Raw genomic sequence first — 23,985 nt, 5'->3', positions numbered from 1 at the left:
CAATATCAGCAGTAAGCTATTTCCAAGATAAATTCATTATTTGTTCAAAAACCTATTCCCCAGTTTTAATTTCCATTTTTCAAATTAAATTCATTACTTGTTCCAAAAATTATAGCCTAATCCTAATTTCCATTTTTCAAGTTAAATTCATTGCTTGTTCCAAAAGTTATAGCCTAATACCAATTTCCATTTTCCACATTAAATTCATTATTTGTTCCAAAAGTTATAGCCTAATCCTAACGACCACAATCAATTCCCCGCAGGCAGATCTGGAAGAGGTGCAGGACAGGATCGTATCAATAGATTACCTCACCCCAAAAATACTCTGACAGCACCGGGCTGCATTACAACAGGCAGACAACTTTGAAATGTTTAAATAAATTTACAGGCCACACAAACTGATCTTTAAAGAAGTGTTAGGTATACATGACAAATGCTATTAATGCTCTTTTACACATGGACTCATCATATGTTCTCCAACCCACATTTGTGGGTTTGTGGTCAAGTCCTATGCACAAATTGATTGTTGCAGGTCAAGCAGTTGTTCATGTATTTACTGACTGTACCAGACATCTGAAATCACTGTGGGAATATTATATGGAGGCAGTAAGCTTTTTGCCAAGGGCATCGATTCACTACACCCAACCTCATGTCAAAGTTCCTGTATCTTACATCATTTGCCATGAAAACTTCAAAACCAAATTCTATATTTCGGGGGACAAGTGGAGCAAAGACTGATTATTGACAAGATATTATTATTTCATCGGTGTGATAAATTATTAGACGTAGGTCACCAAACTATCTTGCACAGACGGACATAACTTAGAAGGTTTATTGGTCCCATGATGTAATTTTTTTTTATATATGGCCTCCAAATAGATTTCTGGGGATTTTTGCTAGATAATTTCTCTCTTATAATGATAAAAAACTATACTCATGTTTAGGTACTGTGAGTGCCATACTGTGTCATACCCAATTGACGCCCATGCTGTTTGTGCACTGCCAGTCTGTTCAATCCAAAAGATTATCCTGTTTTACTGGAATAATTATAACGCTTACAATTATTAATCCCTCTGAGAACCTCCGTACCTCTTAACATTACACACACCAATAAAAACAGGCGTGAAATACAAGAAGACTTGGCTCACTGGCTGGCTGGATTGTTGTTGCTGTAGCTGTCCACAGCCATTCACACTGTCTGGCACTAATGACATTGACGCTAATGAGGCTTAAGTATTAAGAAAGAGAAAAAGTGGCGGCTATTCAGGATTGATTAGAAAATGTGTCATTGTTGTAGATCATTTAGTCCAAAAGTTGTTATGAATTTGCCTTTTAATGACCTTTTTCAATGTTCATTCACTTTATTCAACATCACATGTCCAACTTAAAAAATTGTTTTTTTCATTTTTTCATTGAGGTGTGGCCAGAAGTGCAACATGGTCGAACGTTTCAGCCCATAGAGGGCAGTGCATGATTCTGCCCCTAGAAACAGATGCAGCACTTAATTTGAAAAATGTTGAAATTGAATACAGGATTATTGCTATTCACTAGGAGCCATATAACCATGATTACATTACAACAAACATTTCAACATAAAACAAAGTATGACACACATTTTTGTGTGGACAGAAATTATTATAATTACATTACATCTATCAAAAATGCCTAACTTACCGAAATAATTAAAGAACTGATTTTGTTTCTGTAATAGAGGCACTCCCAGTACTTGGTAAGAACAACTGTCTGTCAAAGCCCAGTGGCGAGGATCTGTGTTGCTTCAAAATCTTGCCAAGTACTTTTTGGCAAGCTGGGGTGTGGACGCATTTGAGGAAAAATAGTCCAGGTGCTGCAGCTTATAGGCTTATGGACACACCTGTAGCGAAATCCCTAATTTCCAGCCCCATGGCTTAAATATCAGCCTTCAGGGAGTCAAGCTCTCTTACTCTGTGTTGAGCTGTGAGGCATGGAGGCCTGACGACAACAACTCTCAGCCATGGTTAAGAGGTTCAGGAAGCAACAAAGCACCGCCGCGAGACCGAATGACCGAGGGAGTCTCAGCCACATTTTGCTATGATCTCGGCTCATCTCTCTCTCTCTCTCTCTCTCTCTCTCTCTCTCTCTCTCTCTCTGTCTCTCTCTCTGATGTGTTCAACAGGAGCCTGGATAAACCATCCAGAGCTACAGAAAACCAAGACCTGACCAGAAGGAAGGAACCTTAATTGACCTCTGACCACTTTTCCCTCAACCTTATCAATTCATGTGAAACCTTGAGGAACCTGTCTGCAAACGTCTATGAAGACGAAGGAATACAAGGATGAAGGGCAGCGGAAGAGAATGTAAAACCCCACATCCATAAGAAAGCAAAAGTTAGGCAATTAACAACTCCACTCCAAACCTCATCCTTTAGTTATACCGTTTCCCACTGACAGCAAAAGACGGATATTCAGACAGAGAAATGCAGGCAGAGACAGAAAATGATACACCGACACATACAGAGACATTTACCAATACAAAGGATCTGATGTAACTATCAATTGTGCTAATGCAATTAACTTAGGTGAGCAAAGAAAGCTGGCCTGTGTATTCAAGGAGTATGTCGCTGGGTTATCAAGTGGGCATCTCTTATCACAGTTATTAATTTAGGCCCACACCCCCTCCAGAAGGGTTAATGCTATATTTTAGTATTTCACCCAATAATTTCCAACCTCGCCATCAATCTGAACAAGAACAGGCTAATGGGACAGCTGATGCCCACTCAGCAGTTCAGAAACTGCAACGTACCTACAATCATAGGCTAAAGTTCACTCTTCTGGCTTGAAATACCCCCTCAGTAGACTTAACTATGTAGAAGGAATCACACCAGTGTATGGCTACCCGCTTGTGTTGCCATGTCTATGATAAATCACGGCTCTTATCTTAGTCAAGTTGGATTTCCATACTTTAAGCCCCAACTGGTGCCCTTTCTTCTCAGCCACAGCCACTGGCTGCTGTTTCCTTCTTTTGAAGATGCATTTATGGCCTTATGTAAACCCTGACTACAAATCCCTAACTCCATGGGCAAGAACACAGAGACAGGGAGACGAGCAAACTGAAACACAAAGAGAGCGAGGCAGATAGAAATAGACAGAAACGGAGCAGCGGACACAGAGGGACAGTGACAGAGCCAAAGCCAGAATAGTCAACCAATCCAATCAATGCTCTCATCCCCTTTCACAGGCCATTCACAATGTGACATTTTCTATCAGAGCGGAACAGCCTGAGAAAACAAGCTGTGTGAGCAGAGCATAACCAGGCTTCAGGAATTCAATTAGGGACTATAATTAACAAGCAGAGAAGGTCCCTCTGAAGTTGAGGGAACTCAGTCACCCCCTGGAGTGATTACATGTCAGCATCACACCAGCAGGGGGAGGGCGTGTCTGCAAGTGTGTGTGTGTGTGTGTGTGTGGGTGTGTGTGTGTTGCATGCATTTATGTACCATCTGTGTGTGTGTTTTGGAGTGTGTGTGTGTGTGCATGTCCGTACTTGTGTATGAGAAATGTGTCTGTCTGCACACTGGGGAGCTGGCACTTGAGTAGCAGTGCCCGATGGCCTGCGACATTTTAATACAAATTAAGTTAGTCAAAAACTGTGTTTATAAATTAGTTTTTTTGCTAAAAGGGTAGCGCTTGATTAAGCCCAGGGATTAGCCCTCATTGTGCCTTTATTGAATTTTAGTTCCCTGGTGAAATGAGGTAAAATTTAAAGGGCAGTATCGCTAAATTTAATTTTTGTTATTCCAGTGTCCTAGGGAACCTTGGGTCTGTTGTTGTGAACATTCACGTTTCCCATTATCAGAAATAACAGAGAGGCATTTGTCTGGCACATACATCTGTAATGTAGAGTACAGGGTACAGCCCATGTAAACCTCACACAGTTCCAGAGAGAAGGGAATAGGAAAAGACTGAAGGAGTGTCAAAATGACGGTGTCCAAAATGATTTTCTGTCCATCAGGGTGTATTTCTGGTTCAGGCTTGATAATTTCTCTATAAGTTCAGTGGAACGCTTATAGATTGTAGGCCACATAATTGCATGTAATTACCAGTACTTAGTGGATATAAAGAGCAATAATTAAAGAGTAAGTAGTGACAACTAGACAATGGCAATAACTACAAGAAAGGTACATTTTCTGGAGGAAATGCGTGTGATTGCTGAGAGTGCAAAATGTTGCTTCTAACAGCCCATAATAACAAATACCTAGCATATGTGGTATGTGTAGGCACGTGTGTGTGTGTGGGCGTGTCCGTGTATGTGCCTGTTTCTGAACTTGACTGACCGTGGATCGTCTGTAATAAAGAGTAGCCGTGTAGCTATGTGTGTGTGTGTGTGTGTGTGTGAGAGTGTGCAGATGGATGTCTACCGATGTATATTGTGTGTGTGGCAGACTACAGTGGTACTGGCACATACTGGAACACGTACCGGTAGTATATACTTACCAGTAGCCGTGTTTGTGTGTGTGTGTGTGTGTGTGTGTGTGTGCGGGTGGATGTGTATCGATATATAGTGTGTGTGTGTGTGTAGCAGACTATACAAGTACTGGTACTCGCACATACTGGTACACGTACTGGTACACGTACTGGTACTATATATATATACCAGTAGCTGTGTGTGGGTGTGTGTGTGTGTGTGTGTGTGCGGGTGTATGTGTACCGATGTGTAGTGTGTGTGGCAGACTATACAAATACTGGTATTGGCACATACTGATACAGGTACTGGTACTCTATACATACCAGTAGCTGTGTGTGTTTGTGTGACTGTGTGTGTGTGCTGGTGGATGTGTACCAATGTGTAGTGTGTGTGTGTGTGTGTGTGTGTGTGGCAGACTATACACAGCCTGATACTGGCACATACTGGTACACGTACTGGTACTATGTACTTACAAGTAGCTGTGTTTGTGTGCGTGTGTGTGTGTGTTCAGCTCTGTTAGACTCAATTACTGTGTACAGTCTCTATAGCACTACTGTCGAACAAACGTCCATAACTCAAAAACTATACATTGCATCACTTCTATATTTACATTGGGAGTGAGAGGAGGAGTAGCCGAAGGTTTTGATGTACAATATCTGTATGTAGTTTGTATGTACAGTAGTGACTGATTGTGGATCATCTGTTCAAACTGAAGCAGCTGAAGCAAAGTGTAATATGTGAATATAATGTTAAAACTGTGGGAAATGTGGCAGTTTAAAACACTTCTGTGAAGGAGCTGTAATGAGTGTCCAAGTGATCAGTAATAATGTTAGAAATGTACTAAAATTTCATAATAGTAACAAGTACAAAAGTAAGAAAATATGTAGGAAGGCTTATGTGTAAAAGGTGGAAGGATTATGAAAGGTATGAAGACTATGAAGGCTAACAAACTATAGTTAGTAGAAAGGCTTTTGTGAAAAGCTAGAAGGTACAAGAAGTATGAATAGTATGAAGAGTAGGTATATATTCAGTAGAAAAAATAGAAAGTAAGAAAGTGACAAGTATTAATGTTAGAAATGTACTAAAATATATTAATACTAAGAAGTAAAAAGGTATGCAAATATGTAAAAGACATGTTGAAATGGAGAAGAGTGAAATAAGCAGAAGAGCTGCATGTGTAAGAGAGCAGCAGTACAGCAGAAACTACTGTGAAATAGAGTGAAACACTAGTGTTGAACAAACGTTAATATCTCAAAAACTATACATCGCTTACATATTGACATTGTGAGTGAGGGCAGAAGTAGCTGAAGGGTTTGATGTATAATATGTGTATGTAGTGTTAAAGTTGTGTGAACTGTCACAGTTCAAAAATGTGTGAATTTAGTAAAAAGCACAGCCTGTACAGTCTGCTAGAGTGTTATCAAATCACACACTCCATCGTAGCTCCATAGTGTCCCATTATAAAGGTTGAAAAACTTAAACTGTGATTTCTCAAAAAGTACAAAAGGTATCAAAAAGCTGAAAAAGAGTTATAAAGTACTAAAAGTGGTGACCCATTTAAAGTTTGAATGGAGTGTCTAGCTTAAAGTATGAAAGAGTAGTTGGAGTTCAAACAGGGCATGGTTTGAACAGTCCTCCCATAGACTTACATTGTAAAAACAGGTACTAAAAAGTTGAATAGTTCAAAAAGTATAAAAGATTTCAAAAAGTTGAATACAAGCAACCATGTCCTAAACAAGCTGAACATTTTAAAGTTTGAATGGCGTTTCTAGCTGTATGTAAGTATGAAGGAGTAGATAGGTGCCAAAAAACATACGGAATAAGAAAAATAAAGAGCGAGAAGATTATACCTGTGATTGCTGACTCAGCAATCAGCAATCCTGTGATTGCTGACTCAGCAATCACACAATTATCTATGTCATTCTACCATTAGTTGTCAATTGTCAGTGGAACTTTGCCAGACTGAACACCGGTACACAATTACTTTCAATTCTTCCAACATTGCCAGAAAGTGGCTCACTTTCACAAATACAGATAAAGTTATCCAAAGCCATAACAACCACATAAGATAATTTTTGAATTGTGCATTATTCCCCTCAAGGGCTTACTTCAGCTTCAAATAAAAGCTTTGTTAAGCCTATAATTTCATAGATAAATTACAAAGAATGCATAATCAACAATGCAGTGGATATAAACTCGCCTCTAAACACAATACAATATATAAAAGATAGTAGAATTACTGTACAGTCGAAGATATCACCAGTATTGTTCTCAAAATGCACCACAGGTTCAGACATTGTTAATGTATCAATATTACACTTTTACAAGTTACATGTTTATTCTGAAATCACAGAACAAACATTTAATCATGTTGGTATTATTCAAGATGCACAAAATATATTTTATTCTTAATAGAGAGGGCGGTGAGCTAGACGTTCTTTCTCTAGTATGGAGAAATTCAATCTATTTTGATCTATTCCACCCAATCAAATTCACTCTAAAATGGAGTGGAATAACTGGTGTCTGCTCCACTCAGGGGAGGGGAGTGACACAGACGAGCATCTAACGATTGCTTGATTCAATAAACGGTCGTGTTCAAAACAGAACAAAATCCTCCTCCTCATTACTCACTCCATGTTGTTGCCTACATCACAATAACTTACTTTTATTTGAAGGAGTCTAGCTACAACTGGGGTGGAAATGCTTGGCTTTTTTTATTTTGCTCTCTGGAGAAGCGTTGAGGCACAAGAGGCACTAGACAGAGTCTCTGTTTCCAAATTAGAATCACCTTAAACTGCCAAGCACACTTGTTTATTTATGAGGTATTATATGCATATATAGCATTGACATGGTTGGAGGTACACCTAATTTTCTACAGCCCCACTTATGTTTTGAAGTTAGGTTTCTGCAGCCCTGCCCTCTCATGTTGTCAGGGTTTGTTTCTGTTTTGAGCAGCTTCTCTCTACCGCAGTGCAGGACAGGTAACTCTGTCGCCTGGCTCTCCTTGGGGGATACAAACGCCTCTGCTGACTGAAAAGTTTTTTCTTTCTCAGGAACTCTGAAAAACAAAGTTTAAGGAGCTGCAACTCAGCTAAACTGGAACAATTCCTTCACCCTTAACTTTCCTCACAGTGCAGCCATAGAGAAGGGATGGAGATAATATTTAGTGTAGTGGGTCATCTGGTGGGGAGCCAGGCCGCAGTGGCACTGAAAGTTCTTGAGTTTGTTTGAGTTTATTAGTATTCATGCTCACAGTTAACAACTGAATAGAAGCAGAATTTGCATTAATAAAAATATAAATATATCTATACATGATTGTACCTCATAAAATGTAAAACTATACATATCTATATACACACATGCACCCATACATTCATACTCATACATACGCATTTACAAAATACAACCATACACTTACATACAACCATGCATACATTTTAAAATGCCATAAAAAACAACAATATACAACACAAAACACAAAACAAACAAACAAAAACAAAAACAGACCCCAAAGACTTCAGCTATCCATCTTTTGTTCCATTCAGTTCTGTATTGTACAGTCTGACTGCTGTAGGCAGGGTTGCTGCTTTCAGCCTGTTTGTTCTGTACTGGATGTGTGTAAAATTGTTGCTGTTCCGTAGCAGTCTGTTTGTTTTATCTGCTCTTGTCTGTGGGAGCAAGTCATGGAGTGGATGTTGTGTGTGTGTCATCTCTTTGACCAGCTGAATGGCTGCCTGTTCCCTCCTGCTCTGAAGAGATGGGAGTTGCGGTGGTGGGGTGCAGCCTCTGGAGATGATCCTGAGGGCCCTCTTTTGCACCCTCTCCAGTAGTGCAGCCTGGCTTTTAGTGCACCCCACCAGAAGGACACTGCCATACTCCAGATACGGCCTGACCACAGCAGTGTAGATGGTAACCAGGTCCTCGCAGGGTAGGCCGTGTCTGGCTAGAACAGTCAGAAAGTGCAGCCGTTTAGAGGCTTTCCTCACTACCTGTTCAATGTCAGTGTCCCCGCTGAGTCCAGGTGAAAGCCTAGGTACTTGGTGGTGGTCACAACCGGGACTTCCTGTCCCCCGAGAAACAGAGGAGCAAGTTGTGGTGGGTTTCTGGAGAAGCAGATTCTCAGTTTCACTGATGTTTCTCCATTGAGCAGCATATTGTTTGATGCAGCCCATTTATCCAGCTGCTGGGCTTCCATCACCATTGAGGTGTCACTATAAATATTTGTTAAGGGGGTGGCCCGAGACAGTCCTACGTTGTCAGCATATCCAATGTCCAATGTGTCTTCCGAGTGGACATGTGTAGGAGGAAGAGGTATGGTGAGACCACGCCTCCTTGGGGGACCCCAGACGTAACCTCTGACCAAGGACTGTAAGTGCCATTGGCCATCACTCTCTGCCTTCTTCCAGTCATGTAGCTGTGTACCCAGGCTAAAGGTCTAGGGCACAGCTCTGTGTTGGCCAGATGTTGCAACAGCTGGGCATGGTCCACCCTATCAAAGGCCTTAGACATGTCAGCCAGCAGCACCCTCACCATTGTTTGCTGTTTTACATCTGTAGCCACTAACCAAGAATGTGTGGCTTTAACAAGGGCAGTTAAGGTGCTAGACCTAGGGAGGTAGGCATGCTGGTTCTTACATTCAGACATCACTGTTGGCATCAGTTTATTTATAATGAATCTTTCCTGTATTTTTCCCAAGCGTGACGTTAATGAGATGGGCCTCCAGTCACTAGGAGTGCTGGGGTTTGAAGTTTTGGGTATGGGGCACACATTTGAAGTCTTCCATGCAGCTGGAACTGTTCCATGCATGTAGGAAATGTTCACAATGTAAGTGAGAACAGGGGCCATGTCTGTCCATGCCAAGTGTCCTTCAGCCAGACACTGACCCCTTCGTGATCCAGGGGTGTTTCACAGGGATAAAGGATCAAATTTCTCATTGCACGCTATGTAGAATTTTTGTCAAAAATAAATAAATAGACAAATAAATAAATTAGTAGACAAATAAATCATTGATCTACCCAAGAAAGGTCCATCCATCCATCCATCCATCCATCCATCCATCCACCCCTCAATCCATCAATTCTCTTGCCACTTACCCAGGTCAGGGTCATGGTGGAAACTGGTATGGTGCATATTCTTTTGATTTGATTCTAAACACCTGTGTTTTGATGGCAGAAATGGCAAAATGGGTGGTGATGCAACAAAATGAAATGGATACGTACGTGTTTGGAGGTTGCCAATGATGGTGCCGCTGGTCAGGGGCCCTTTGGTGGCGTAGAGGGCAACAGAGTAGGTGGTGCTTGGCTTCAGGTTGGATAGTTGGTGCTCCTGCTTGCTGCCTTCTACCAGGAAAGTATCAGCTGCCACTGGAAAACAGAGGTAAGACACACATACGTTTCAGTGCTTACAACAACATTCTGACTATATTTAGACCGTCCCACTCATTTTCTTTTTTCAATTTTGACTAAATCGCTTACACTAAATTATTTCTCATAGGCTCCATAAAGGCACTCCAACCTGGCTAATTTGGCTGATACATCAAATTTGAATCTCAAAGCTTGTACTGTTGGCTCCTTAGGATCAGCTTCCAGGTCGAAGCATTCTTCACTAAAAATCAATTTCATCTGGGAAATTTAGTTCCGGTGACTAGTCATGTGTGACATGGAGAAACACTATAAATATCTTTTGTACTGCTAAAACTTAATTTGTGCATCCAGTATATTATACAGGATTATGCATTATAATATACATAAAATGCAAAATTGAGGAAACTTACATTCTTCAGCCTGATCTCTGATATCTGATTGCATATTTCATAAATCATTTTACAACAATTTCATGACTCTAATATGTCAGCCTGACCAATTTGTTTAGCTAATACAGATAAATTACCACATGGTTACCAGTCTGTGTCTTCAATTATAACAAACTGTGTCTTAATTTATTGTGAAAAATTGCAGGTTAAGAAAATAACCAGTATAACATGTGAACAGGAGGCAGCGAGCTAGAAAGGCCATTTAATGAAGACAGTGTAGAGTTAATAGCTCACTGGCAGGAGCGTGGTGGGTTGCAGAGTTTTAATTTATGGTGATATTGACGTGAGCTGTAACAATTTGCCAATGTTGCCTAGAGGCAGGTTTCCAAGTGTCTGTTGAGCATAAGGATGATTGCTGGATCTATTGACTGAGTTGACCTGTCAGCTGACCTGTCAGTGTCAGTGTGTAAATTACACAAGAGTGAAAGTGGTTATCTGAGTTTGGCTTAGTCAGTAGTGAGAAAAAAATATATTTTTACATAATATATTATTTACTTTATAGATGAGTCAGGCAGATTGATACGATGATGGTTGAGATTTTATGTGGGCATGACTGTTTGCACATGTTCAAAAATCAATTTTGTGATGCATGACGCCGACACTAATGGGAATTTGTCCACAACTTACATTCCAGCTCTCTAGACATTGGCTGGGGCTGGTTTCCAAGTATCTGTCCAGCATATAGATGCTGTCTCTGTATCTGAGATGGCCTGACTGCAATCCACTCAGTCAGGGTGTAAATTACACATTGACTGTGAGGGCTGAGCAATACGGATTTCTCTGGATAACTCCAGGCACGGCTTAGTCAGTAGGGTCACGGACACATGAGAAATATGCTTTCCATAACATTTTTTCCAGCCAATTTCTGAAAGTTAGAGAGATTGTGATGGTTGAGATCAAGAGCAGTTAAACATTTTGACTGGCTGTACAAGTTTACAAATTATTATTTTTTTAATGGTTAATGACTGCCAACGCCCGGAGATGTTTAATTGAAAAATTAAACTTCTTTGAAACGAACTGGAGTTGCTACACATTCATATTTCAGCTCTCTGGCTAATGGCTGGGGCTGGTTTTTAAGTGCCTGTCAAGTGTAAGCAGTATCTGCGGTTTACCTGACTTGGCAATCATCCACCGGGTTCAGGGAACAAATTACGAACTGATTCAGAGGGGCCGAGCAATATGGATATCTTTTACCTATCTGGATATGGCTGTCACAGTGTGAAGACATAGGCTGCACTTATGCAGTGTTGTGTAACGGCAATGTTTGTGCCAAGGGTTAGAAGTTCAACCAATCATCATGAACTGTTCAGAGGCAGCAAGACAGATGGTTCCACGCTGGCTCGAAGGAAGTATCACACTGATATCTCACTCCTTAATGGGCAAACTTTGATACTACCTGTCGAACCTCCACACGCTGTGTTTGCATCTGAATGACCTGGAACAAATCCGCTCATTATGCTTTGGCTCTGCCATATGGACATCTTTGGCCTGTCTACCTATGGACATGGCTTATGTGACAAAATAAAAACTTACTTAAAGGCTTACTGCAGCCAATGTTAATGTTGCTTTGTGCAAAACAGATATCTTGGAACTCTCCGCTCTACCAATAGCAAGTAAATCTTTATGTATATAGCACTTTTCAAAACCGAGGTTACGGTTAAGTGCTTCACAAAACACAAGCAAACATGAAACATACAGACAAAAGCATCAATAAAAAGCCAGCGTGTAAAATGTGTGTTTAAGGCGCTATTTAAAACATTCTCTAGAGTTTGCTGAATGGCTCTTCCTCAGCCTGGGTGCCACAACAGCAAACGCACAATCCTCTCCTCTTGGCTAGATTTTAATTTCGATCGAGGGACAGCCAGAAGCCCTTGGCCAGAAGAGACCATTCGGTTTTATGAGGGGTCAATTGTTCACTAATATAAGATGGTGCCAGGCCGTGCAAAGCCTCGTAAGTGAAAATCGGTGCTAAATCTTACCAGTAGCCGTTGTAATGTGGGCAATATGGGGATGATGTGATTCCAACCAGGGGTCATTGTCCTTAGCTGCACAGCTAAATTTTAAACTATTTCCAACCATGAAATAGTTGCTTGAGTAAGGCAGGTGTACAAGGCATCAAAGAGACAAAAGCATGGATGATTTTATCTATATCACTGAATGACAGGACAAAATGGATAACATGACTGGTTTGGGGGAACTGAAACCTACCACTAAATTATTATGTAGGAGAGATTAAAACTGCAGTGATTGAGTAAATATACTGTACAACATGTTGTTGTGGCCCGCAGTTCTTCTTCTCTGATAGTTAATGACACATCTATTCATATGTCATCTAATGAACTGCAAAATAACTAAAACATTTCAATGACGGTGGTCCTGACCACTCACCCTGGTTGTGTGTGAGGGTGAGCACATAGTTGTCGACGCTGGACAGAGGGGGATTCCACCTCAGCAGCGCTCCTTGTGGAGTGATGTTCAGAGCCGTCAACTCAGCTGGCATGTCCATCGCTAGGATTACAACACAACAGGTAAGATAGGAGAGAGAAAAATAAAATATTATCATATACAGTATAATAAAATAACAATAATAACAAGTTGTCAGGTGATGTTGGGGGCCATCATCTGAACTGACAGCAAAGGAAACAGATGGAAAAGTAAAGAGAATAAAATAATAAAATAATTTACCCAGGCTGCACTATTGGTCTCATGCTGTTGTTGCCTCCTCGTGAATCATTAAGAAATGTTTGCTGCAATAATGGTGGCCTATTTTGGCTGAGTCGTGTAAGGATTTACCAGGCACTATCGCAGATGCAAAAAAAAAAAAACATCCCACAAAAACAATATCCTCAAAAAGATCATGGAGTTCATATGATGAAAGGAAATCAGAGTTGTTTTTTCACTTTGATTTGCTTTCCTTTTCTCTCTCTCCCTCGCTTTATCTTTCTGTGTGTATGTGTTTTTGTGTGTTTGCATGTGCCTCTAAGCAGTTATGTATTTGTGCACATACTGACACTCAGGAGGTGTGTTTTATTTCTTAATATGCAAATACAACGTTACTTTGGGGACAACAGTCATGTGGCACAATTGCATGAAATATCAAGTACACCTAAACAGTTTTGAATGAAAAACCATTATTTCAACCCATATCTGAGTTATAATTATAGAAACCCAGATACAGCAGAACGCTACATTCACACTGATTAATAATGACTTTCCTCGCCATTTTGATCACTGTTTCTTCAATTCTAGCGGACATCAAAGAGAAATTATGCAGTCAAATACGCTGTAGAAAGTCTCAGTTAGTCTCCAGAGCTCACTGTTTCCCCACCCTCTTCTTAATTTCATTCGCAGGCTGGCGGACATGCCAAAATTGAGTTTGAATTTAATTATACCTTTAACCTCAGTGTTTCAACCCCAATTTCTCCTTAGGCGTGTTATTTTGGCACAGCGGAGAGTGTGGCGGGAGAATACTGAATACAGCATGTGTTCTAAAGGTCTGCCCAGATGAAGTAATTAATATTGCCATGCCCTCATCAGAATAAAAAAAAAATAGAATTGTGCTCATTAGCACAACGTAGTCACTCCGAGTCTTTCTTATCACCGTAGTAGATGAACAAACCTGATTAAAATCATTACTTTAATTGCAAAATGGTTTAATTGAATTTAGTGGAGGCTTGCCAAGTCAATTAGATTAGCAATGGAGATGGAGTATAGAGCTGGTAAAAAAAAGCAAATAAATAAATAGACCCCCCTCATTCTTCAAGGATAGTGATAATCCAATCATTGCTCTCCATCTCTTGGTCGCCCTAATAGGTGACTAACACTAATGTTTGAAATTCATTCAGTGTGGAAGCGAGGAGGCTGAGTTTGCAGAGTAAAGAGAGAATATAACTGTGAAATATTTGAATGCCGTCAAACCATTCTCACATTCTTAAATAAACTGTTTCACTGAAAATAGCCCAAGAATGTCTTTTTGAAAAAAAATAAATAAAAAAGCTTGAAAGAAAATGAGAAAATTGTAAGTAATTCAGTGGTGTTGACTTCAAGTCCTCAGTGGCCAATTTGTGTTTGGCTGTACCAAGAATATCATCATTTGTGAGTATGTGTTTACAGATATATGTGCTTAATAAGTAAAAATACTCTACCAATGTGGAATATTGCTTTAAATCATGATCTGTGGCAGTTTTATATAAATAAGTGTCCATTTAGCTTCTCGTTTTTGCATATTGATATAACACAACAGTGATTCAACCTAAAAAAAACTTGTACATTTGCCGTTCTAAACACCTGGCAGGGGACAGGTCTTTTGCAGGAAAAAAACTCTGCAACACAATTTTACGTGTCCAGCTGCAGAAACAGCAGTTTGTTTTGAATAAACAGAAGAAGAACTGGAGATTTAGCATGAGCAGCGATAGCCACCTCGGCTGAACAGACAAGGAAAAAACCAGTACCTACATCGAACCTCATCAAATACAAGGAAGAAGAAACAGACTACTACTGTACTAAAAAGGAAAGTGTCCGTCTTCCAGCCAAAACTAGATTGAACATCTGCAAAGACTAGAAGGGACTGAGGCGTGAGGCAGATGTGGATCTCTTTCTTTTGAACTCGTAGTTGTGTTGTGATTGCTGGGATGTGCGGGGCAAAACCACCACAGCAATGACCGCTTATCACCAAAGATGTCGCCAAATGTCTTGTCGATTTCCACTATAAACATACAGTAGCCTTCCCTTTGGTTAATTAGTCTGTAACTCTGTAGCTTGGCTGGCTATGAGGTCAGTCTGCTTTGTGCTGCGTCTGCGGTCTTTGTGTAGACCAGACAGTAGCAAACGCACAGTTTACTCCCCAGTCTATCTCTGCATCCCCACTCATTACTGTGGAAGCTGCACTGCCTCCCTGCTTAAAAGCCTATGCAGGTTATCAGAGACTGCTGGTGTACGTGTGTCTGTGTAAGTGCACTAATGCAGTATGTGTATGTGTGTGTGTGTGTGTGTGTGTGTGTGTGTGTCTGTGTGTGTGTCTGTGTGCGTGTGTGTGTGTCTGTGTGCGTGTGTGTGTGTGTCCATGTTTTCTCAACACCGAGAGTGCACACCTGAAAATCCTAGGCTGCTGCACACTAACTGTGGCCCAAAGCCACAGGGCCAGCCTAACAAGCCTCGCTGTTTTTCTGACAAGAAAAGAAAAGGTTTTCGGAGTGGAACACCATCCGCTCTCTCTCTCTCTCCCTGTCTTTTTCTTTTCCACTGTTCATCTGTCTGTCTGTCTGCCTCTTAGTCTTTGTTCACTCTCACTCTCAAGCTCTCTGTTCTCCCTCTTTGTATTTCTTTTTCCATCTATCCCTCTGCCTGGCAATATGTCCTTTGGCCCTTCTGTCTGTTTCTTTCTATTTATATGTCTCATCTGAGTTGGTTCCCAGAAACTTTTATCTTTGATTTTAATCTCTCTCTCTCTCTCTCTCCCTCTCTCTCTCTCTCATCTCTCTGTCTTGATGCCTACTTTTGTCCACTCTAGGCACAACTGGTAGAAGATAAGTAAGTAAGGAAGATTTTAATGCTCTTTCTCTGAACCTCAGTTGTGGGGAGAGTGATACTCTACTAGCGGGCCTGACACTGCTTTAATGAGCATCGTCATTAGCCCTTAAACGAGCCTTTCACATATTCCACTTGGTATCAACCTTCCCAAATTCATCTTCGATATGCAGTAGATACTGTGTTGGCAAAATCAAATGCCGTTCCCTGGTCTTTTAGCCTTCCTGACAATAATTGATTATGGAAATAAAGTCAGTAGGAACTGCCGTGTTTTTCAGCTCATTACATACTTGGCTAAACAATGTTGGATTATTCTTCCAAATCCCTTGTTTGCTTTTGTTGTTGAATGCGGTATTAAAATGTCCCCAGTCGGCATTGTGTGTTGCGAGGAAAATGTTATTTACCATTTCTAACAAGCTTGACTTCGGAGCTTCGTTCTTTTCAGGCTGTTACAGCCCCAACGGCTGTGCTTCATTGTAAGTACATTGGGGTTGTTAGAAAAGGGGGCTTGATAATAAAGAATGGTGGGGGAAGAGACAAGTGTGAGAGAGAGAGAGAGAGAGTGAGAGAGAGAGAGAGAGAGAGAGAGAGAGCGAGAGAGAGAGAGAGAGAGAGAGAGAGACAGAAACTCTGTTGGCCTCTTTTCTCAGTGGATTCTTAAACCTGCCGGGTCCTGGTGAATCAGGTCTCATTGGCATGCAAACGCACTTTCTCCTCTGCTCTTCTCCCCTCTCCAATCCTCTCCTCTCTTCTGTTCTCTCTCTGTCACTCTCTCTCTCTCACACACACACACACACACACACAGAAGGATTATGCATACAGCATTGGGAGAGTGGGTTAATCTTAGGTTAGTGGAGTTCCTTCACAGGGGAGAACGGTGTACCGAGTTTATATGCGCGCGCGCTTGTGTGTGTGTGTGTGTGTGTGTGTGTGTGTGTGTGTGTGTGTGTGTCCTGTGTGTGCGAGAGTTTGTGCGAGAGTTGTATCTTTGTGATTCAGTACCAAGTTAAGAATCTGAGAGTTAGAGCTTGAGAGTGCTTACTTATAATGACAGACTGAGGAAAGAGAGGAGAGAGAGAGAGAGAGAGAGAGCGAGAGAAAGAAGAATAAAGGAAAGAAGAAATTAAGCAGAGAGGAGACAGAAAGGAGAGACGGAAAGATCGAGGATAGAGGAGGGAGAGAGAAATGGAGAGACAGAGGAGAGGGGTAGAGATGGAGATGGAGAGAATGAAGGCAAAAGGATAAAGAGGTGAGCGAGGGAGAGAAGGAGAGAGATAGAGGAGAGAGAGGTGGACTTGCGAGTGGGTTACCAATTACTGGGTCATGGAGTGGACAGTTTCATCTATTGCAGCAACACCGATTGCACCTCCTGCAATGTCAGCTGTGTCCTTAGAGTTTGTCTGAGGATTGTGAATGTGTGTGTGTGTGTGTGTGTGTGTGTGTGTGGCGTTGCTCTTTTTAAACACATCTCCCAGTACACAGCTGTTATTATTGGGCAAAGTACAATTGTCCTGAAGGTCCTGCAGAGAAAGAGGAATTCTTCATTTAATATAGAAAACATTTTGTCCCTGTGCCACACGCTGACGAAGGGAAGGCTATCGAGAGTTTTACGTAAAACATCCATAGTTCCTATATATCACAAATTATTTTACAATGTACAAGGACAGAATGCCACAATAGCACATTGAAAACAACTGCCTGTGGTGTTGTATCACATTATTTTCCTACTAAATAGAGATGGAGATTGGCTGCCTTTGCCTCGGCAGCACGGTTGTTACAAGGGTCCAAACCAGGAAACCCTAAAAATACTAGGCTGCCTCATCTTAACCGACCTGCTGCCGATATGACATTATTATTATTATTACATTATTACAGGGCTTTTTCTGCTCTAACCTATGTCAATCCACATCTGTGTGGCTGTGCAGCCCTGCCTGAGACATATTACAAGACTAAATAATGTCTTTGAAAAGAAAAGATCTGAGGAGGATTCTCTTTTTATGCTCCTAGACGGTGGATATGCAGTTTGTTGGGTTGTTTGGTCGTTCTTTTCTATTCTATTCTGTTTAAGTATTAGACCCCTACCTGTGAAGACGGAGGTGCTGACCACTTTGCTCTCCTGGCTGCCTCTGACAGCGTTCAGACTGATCTCGTATTCAGTAGCGGGAAACAGACTGGACAAGGTGTAGTTGGTCACATCGCTGTCAATCACCACGCTGTCCACTCGGCCTGCAGGAGACAGGAGAGGAGAGCAACATCAGGACTGTCGAAATAGCTCTGAGATTTATTCTGGTTTGTTTTATTTACTTTATCTTTACTTAAATTGTGATGTGTATTGCAGTGCAGTTGCAGTGCATTTTGCAACACAGATTGATTACTAAATGTATAAAGAATACTTATTAAATTTTACTGATAACATTTTATTGAATCATATACTTGCATACGTTTGTACACTAGACTAGCCTTACATCAAGGGGAGCCAGCACAGAAAATGCCATGATAATTTGAATGGAACGAATAAATATATGTCAGTGTGTATGCTGATATAATAAATGCCATAATAATTCAATGGAGGAAGGCATGGCAGTATCTATTTGCTACCTCTGGTTGACTGGTAGGACAGTTTGTAGTAGTCAAATGGAGCCAGTGGTTTGACCCATGAGATAGTCATTGAGTCTTCAGTCACATAGGACACAGCCATCTCTTTTGGTGGGTCCATTCCTAAAGAGGAGAGAGAGAGGGTGGGGTGGGGGGTGGGGGGGCAGGTTAATTGTTAAAATGGTCTATAATTGTCAACATGACAGCCTGAATGTTCCAAGCTAAGTCTAAAAGGGCGATCTTGCTTTCAGTGTTGACAAGTGTGTTCATCTTCATCACAGAAGTACAACAGGAGCGTGTTATGTGGCGTGTTAGTAAGTTCAGGAATTTACACACAAAAAACATCTAAGAGAATCCGTGTCCTTGAATGCCCAAGCATTTCATAATGCTTGTTTTGTCCATTTTTAATCCCCTCTACATTACATTTACATAAACAGAACTGTCCTTCGTCTGTGAAAGCACAGGCGGTTTTATTATGCAAATTTGTGAAAAAAAAAAAAAAAACAACCATCAAAAGATATTTCAGGAGAAAGCAAGCTGCGCCCAGCTAAAAGAACACAATGGGAGGCATTAGCATTGTGACTGAGCCTGGTTTACTCGGAGGAGATTTCCCCCCCGCTGACAATTTGTTTTATGTGTCTCCTGAGACCATCGAGCTGCCATGGAAAAGGTTATGGCGAAAACACTGTGAGCAAACAATTAAACTGATGGGAGGTCCTTAGCTATTAGAGAGAAGGAGAAAGAGAAAGAAAGAGAGAAGGAGAAGGAGGAGAATGAAAGATTGCTTCCCTCTCTGATTTTGGACAGTGGGCCAAATGGGCACACCTTGTAAACCAACCACTCCACTCCCTCTCCCCTATTTTGAAAAGAATAATGGCTATTATTCACAAGCAGAGGGGGCAATTTATAACTCCTGGCCTTGGACTAATTTAAATTCCACTTGTATGAAATACCACAGCATTTATATAAGTTGTGATTATTCATGTGAGCATATCTCGCTAATTATGTTTGGTTTGGCAGGGCTGGCTGCCAGGAATAATGGCTGGAAATTTTTATTTGCTCCCCGAGGGGCCGAACAGGAAGAAGCAACAGTTGCAGAGAGGTTCTGTCAGAAATATCTGCTGTAAGTTATAGGTCCATTGCAGTGTATAAGCTAATAAATGAATGTGATGCTAAGACTTAATTACTTTAAGGCTCCCTTTGCACTAACCTCACACTCGCAGGTCACAGTGATTATCGCAATCCTGTGACCCAAATCATGATTTACCACTGGCTTTATGGGAGCCAAGACCAGTGACAATATTTCAACTGTGCCTACCTATGAACTTACAAGCGCTGTAACACCGTTATTGCATTAATCATCTTGGACCACATATCTCAAAACTTGCTTTTTTTTGTTAGTTTATTGTAACTGACAGCTGAACAAATATGTAGAAACATAACTAACATCCATGACATGCACAAAGGACAGTATTGAAACTAGAACCGTGTCAACTAGTAGTTAAAATAATTATTGAGTGTCTGTTTTAACCTGCTTTGAGATGGATCAGTTTACCCATAGATCAGTGTCAGGTAACGTGTCAATCATAATTACACTAAACTGACTTGTTGAATCATAAAGTCCGATGTGGCAAACCATCCGGTGTATGAGCCAGTTACTGTATAGCAAACTACAAAAACTATTTGCAGTTTTAATATTTGGCCTATGTGTGGTTGACACTTTGAGGAATAAGGCCAACGTCTAAACACACAAAACATAATCATTCCGGCTCTGAGCAAATGAAACACTCAAACGGCACACCTAATTATACAAGGCAAGGCAGACGGCAGCGCTGCTATACAAAGATGCGGTATATAAGGCAGGACTCCAAAATTACCACAGTCTAAAGACAGGTGCAAGAAATACTGTACATCTGTCTCAAAATCCCCATCCAATTTCACCCTTGAAATCTGCTTATCATGATGTGTGGGTGAAGGTAAAGAGAGAAAGCAATTGAGAGAGAGAGAGAGTGAGAGAGAGAGAGAGAGAGAGAGAGAGAGAGAGAGTGAGAGTGAGAGAGCTCCAACCTGCCAAGATATTATATGAAACTGGCACAGTAATCAGATGACAGCATGCAGGTGTCTTTGGCACTGCTACAGAGTTAATATCTCTTTTGTTTAAATGTGGTCTTCCCTCGCACTGACTTTCTCCTTCTCCCCTATAAGTGGAAACCAGCGTTTCTCTTTCCTTCCTCTCTGTCTTTTCCTCAGGCAGGAGAAGATGTGCCCTCCCCTCATCTCTCTCTCTTCGCAGGTGTGAACAGCAGACTCGGCATCAAAGACAACTGTTTCAGACAGCTTTGCCACTCTTCCTGTCCACATTAAGCCAATTAACAACAGATTACACGCCGACACATTAAGGAAGAAATGAGAGGTAGAGAGTGTTATTGCGGTGCAGTTGTAGCAATCTTAAATCAGAAAGAGAGAGAGGGAGAGAGATGATAGAGAAACAGACACAGACAAATAAGCACAGGCAGAAGAGAGGGAACGCAAATAAGGAGAGGAAGAAAGGGAAGACTAAACAAGAAAATAAGTGTCCAAATGGATGGCCAGATGGAAGACAGGGTTTGCTGATGAAGAGTTTTTTATCGTTGTGCAATAAACTACAAAGCAAAACCATATTGATTTTCTTACTCTGGGAAGTTTTATGTATATGGACAGGTTTTGGCCCCTTATCTTGCACCCCCCTCCCTTCCTCTCCCTCCGCTCTCTCCCTCTTCCTGTCCTGCCCTTCATTAGTGCTCGCCTTCTGTCAGCAGTTTCTCAGATATCCTCAGATGCTCCCATTGTGCACTTGGGGTTGGAATAAACAACAAAGTAACACTGGGTCATCGATCAGCAGCACCTTGTGACGTTGCTGTTGTCCCTACTTGACCGCCTGCACAGTATGCATCACCAAACAGCAGTAGGTGGCACTCAGCGGGCATTTGTACCCAAAACTTCAATTTTCAGTAATCAAACAGGCAGAGCCGATGAAGCCGCTGTACCTGAAAATCTTGTATAGCTGTTGCCTTTTCCACCAAACCCCACACGAAACTCAATGTAGCTGTAACCATCAGAGGTTTAAATGCTGATTCTCCCGATTTGTTGGTGTAAATATACATTTACAGACATTTAAATTGCATCTATGTGACAAATCTCACTCATCTGGCATATAAGCAGACTAAAACAAGCTACCAAGGCAAATCTTTAATCACAAAAGTAATTCTACTGTAGTTCTATGCAAATTAAATGTGTGAATTGTGAATACATATTTAATTTCAAAACTGTGTTGTGTTTGCTTTCCTTTTCCTCCTTTTCACTTCCACTATCTCCCTTTCTCCCTCATAGCCTCTTCCTTCCTCTCTCCCTCCTTCCCATTTCCCTTCTAAATGTTTTTCCTCCATCCTTTCTTTTCCACTTGGCTGCATCTCACTGCAACCTGCCTGAATAAACTCCATACGGAACAGTCTAACTCATCCATAAATACAATCAGCCCGATCTCATATAAAATCTGTAGTTATGGTTACAAAATTTGGCAAGGCTCAACAGGCTGAAACAGGCAGTAGTTTGACATTGAAATAGCACAAGGGAAAGGGTGTGGAGGTCGGGTGGGTAATGGGCATTTACATTTGCCTTCAACTCATTTTCAGCAAAAGTTTTTCTTCTTTAACCATGACCAAAACCTTACTCCAAACTTAACCAAATTGTTTTAATTGCCTAACCTTAACACTAAGTTTAACCAAAGCTGTTTTAGCGCAGTTATAGGTGTGGCTGGCCATGTGTAGATATAGTACGAACCAATGCATCAGTATATTGTGGTACGAATCAAGAGTGCATAACTTTTTCTGAAGATATCATTCAAACATTGTATGAGAACCCATTGATATGATCTGTACCACAGCCCTCTACTGTGCTGTGCATGTTTATCTGGCTGCATCTGTGTGACACTTACCTACCCCTCGCCCATTAGTCCAAGCAACTCACCTGTAGTGAGGGAAGCTGTAACAGGCTCAGAGGTAACGTCCCCCTGTATCGTGATTAGACTGATGGTGTACTGAGTGGACGGCAGCAGCCCCTGGACCAGCGACCTCGTCTTGGAGCCATCCAGCGTCACCTTAGAGGTGTCGGTTCCATCTGCAGAGCTGTAGCTCAGGATGAAGAGGTCGGCGGGCGGTGCTGGGGCGCTCCACGCCACCGCCACCGAGTCTGAAGTCACCTCTGACAGGTAGAGGTGGGTTACGGGCCTGATCCCTGGGGGAACGGGGGTTCAAAGGTCACCGTGGAGTTTCAAGGGAAGGTAAAAGGCCGGCCACAAGCAGGAAAACGGCAAAGGAAATGTAGCTGCTGTCATTATGAAGATGAGAGACGGGTCATGCAGTGATGGATGGATGTAGTCCTGAATAGTGTCATAGATCGTTTATAACAGAGTTGAGAAGATTAGCCTTGGGTGAAATCTTAGTGGGAGAGGTGAGAGCCATTGCAGACCACAATCATGTGGAAGTAATAACTTAATCGGTCACAAGGGGGAGAAAGTAATGAGATAATTCAAGGATGAAGATGCAATTGTTCACAATGAGGAAATGGAGAGATGATGTTGTCAAAATGTATGGACAGGAGATGATATAGTTAATATGATCTAGTTTGCAACAGACAGAGCAACTAATTAAAGAGGATGTGAAATGAATTAAGTATAAATGTGTAGATAGCATGCAGTATGTGAGGTAAAATTGTCCGTGGATAATGTTGCCGCCTTCATTTTGGATATAAGGTCAGTAGATTATGGCTGTGCTTTTGTACTATAAATATGGATTGTAAATATGGCAGCAGAAAAGCAGCAACTGTTGGTATAATGTGGTGGCCATGGTGGTGGTGGTGATGATGGTGTGGCAACAGTGACAGTGGTGTGTGCAGCTGTTAATGATGAGTCAAAAGCCAGTGGCAGGTGGAGTAAAATTCAGCAAGAAGCAGCGGTGATCACAAGGATGCGACGTAGGTGACAGGACACGGCAACTTCATGAGCCACCTGGATCTCACAGACACTTTTGCAGGTCACAGCACAGATACACATACAGCTCACACAAGCTGCAGATGGCTCCTGAATGCTAATGAATGAGGTGCTACTGACGAGAAGCTCTGAACAGTTCACAAGTATGTAGATAATGCAGGTGAGGTACAATTTCCCCTTATTGAAGGTCGTGCTGACTTGAGTTTTGGGTTTCTTCACACCTGCTGTTGGTTAGAACTTCTTATCTTGAACAGTGTGGAAAAAGGTAAGAACGAATCAATGAAGAAATTAATGAAAGAGTGAACAAATGCAAGGATGAATGAATGAATGAATCAATCGATCAGTTAGTCAATATGTAAATGAATACATACTGTAAATGAATGATTATCTATCCTTTTCTGTTAGAAAAATATAAGTCTTGCCTGCTTGGAGTACCAGATACCTGTATGTGGGTTTACTTGCCACATCAGGCCAATTCAGATTTTGTTAAATACCAAAAACTTTGCTGTGATTGTGTAGGCGTTCTTGCACTCATTGTTCATTGCATTATCCTATGTGGCAAATCCCACCCATCTGATACTCT

General features: G+C 41.4%; 1 protein-coding gene across 1 annotated transcript in view; it reads right to left on the bottom strand.

The window, feature by feature from the left end:
- tnr (tenascin R (restrictin, janusin)) overlaps positions 1-23,985 on the bottom strand; it is a 120,742-nt gene that overhangs the window by 17,349 nt on the left and 79,408 nt on the right. The window contains exons 19-23 of the mRNA XM_071520807.1: positions 22,382-22,648; positions 18,380-18,499; positions 17,864-18,007; positions 12,644-12,763; positions 9,663-9,806 (exon numbers count right to left, since the gene is read on the bottom strand). Coding sequence (XP_071376908.1) covers positions 9,663-9,806; positions 12,644-12,763; positions 17,864-18,007; positions 18,380-18,499; positions 22,382-22,648 — 795 coding nt within the window. The remainder of the gene's footprint in view (positions 1-9,662; positions 9,807-12,643; positions 12,764-17,863; positions 18,008-18,379; positions 18,500-22,381; positions 22,649-23,985) is intronic.

Source organism: Centroberyx affinis, unplaced genomic scaffold, assembly GCF_046629955.1.
Source record: "Centroberyx affinis isolate AG114_WGS23_722 - 3 ecotype Tasmania unplaced genomic scaffold, CSIRO-AGI_Caff_v1 ptg000826l_1, whole genome shotgun sequence".
Classification (NCBI taxonomy): domain Eukaryota; kingdom Metazoa; phylum Chordata; class Actinopteri; order Beryciformes; family Berycidae; genus Centroberyx; species Centroberyx affinis.
The sequence above is the reverse complement of the archived record's forward strand: the minus strand, read 5'-3'. Positions and strand labels throughout refer to the sequence as shown.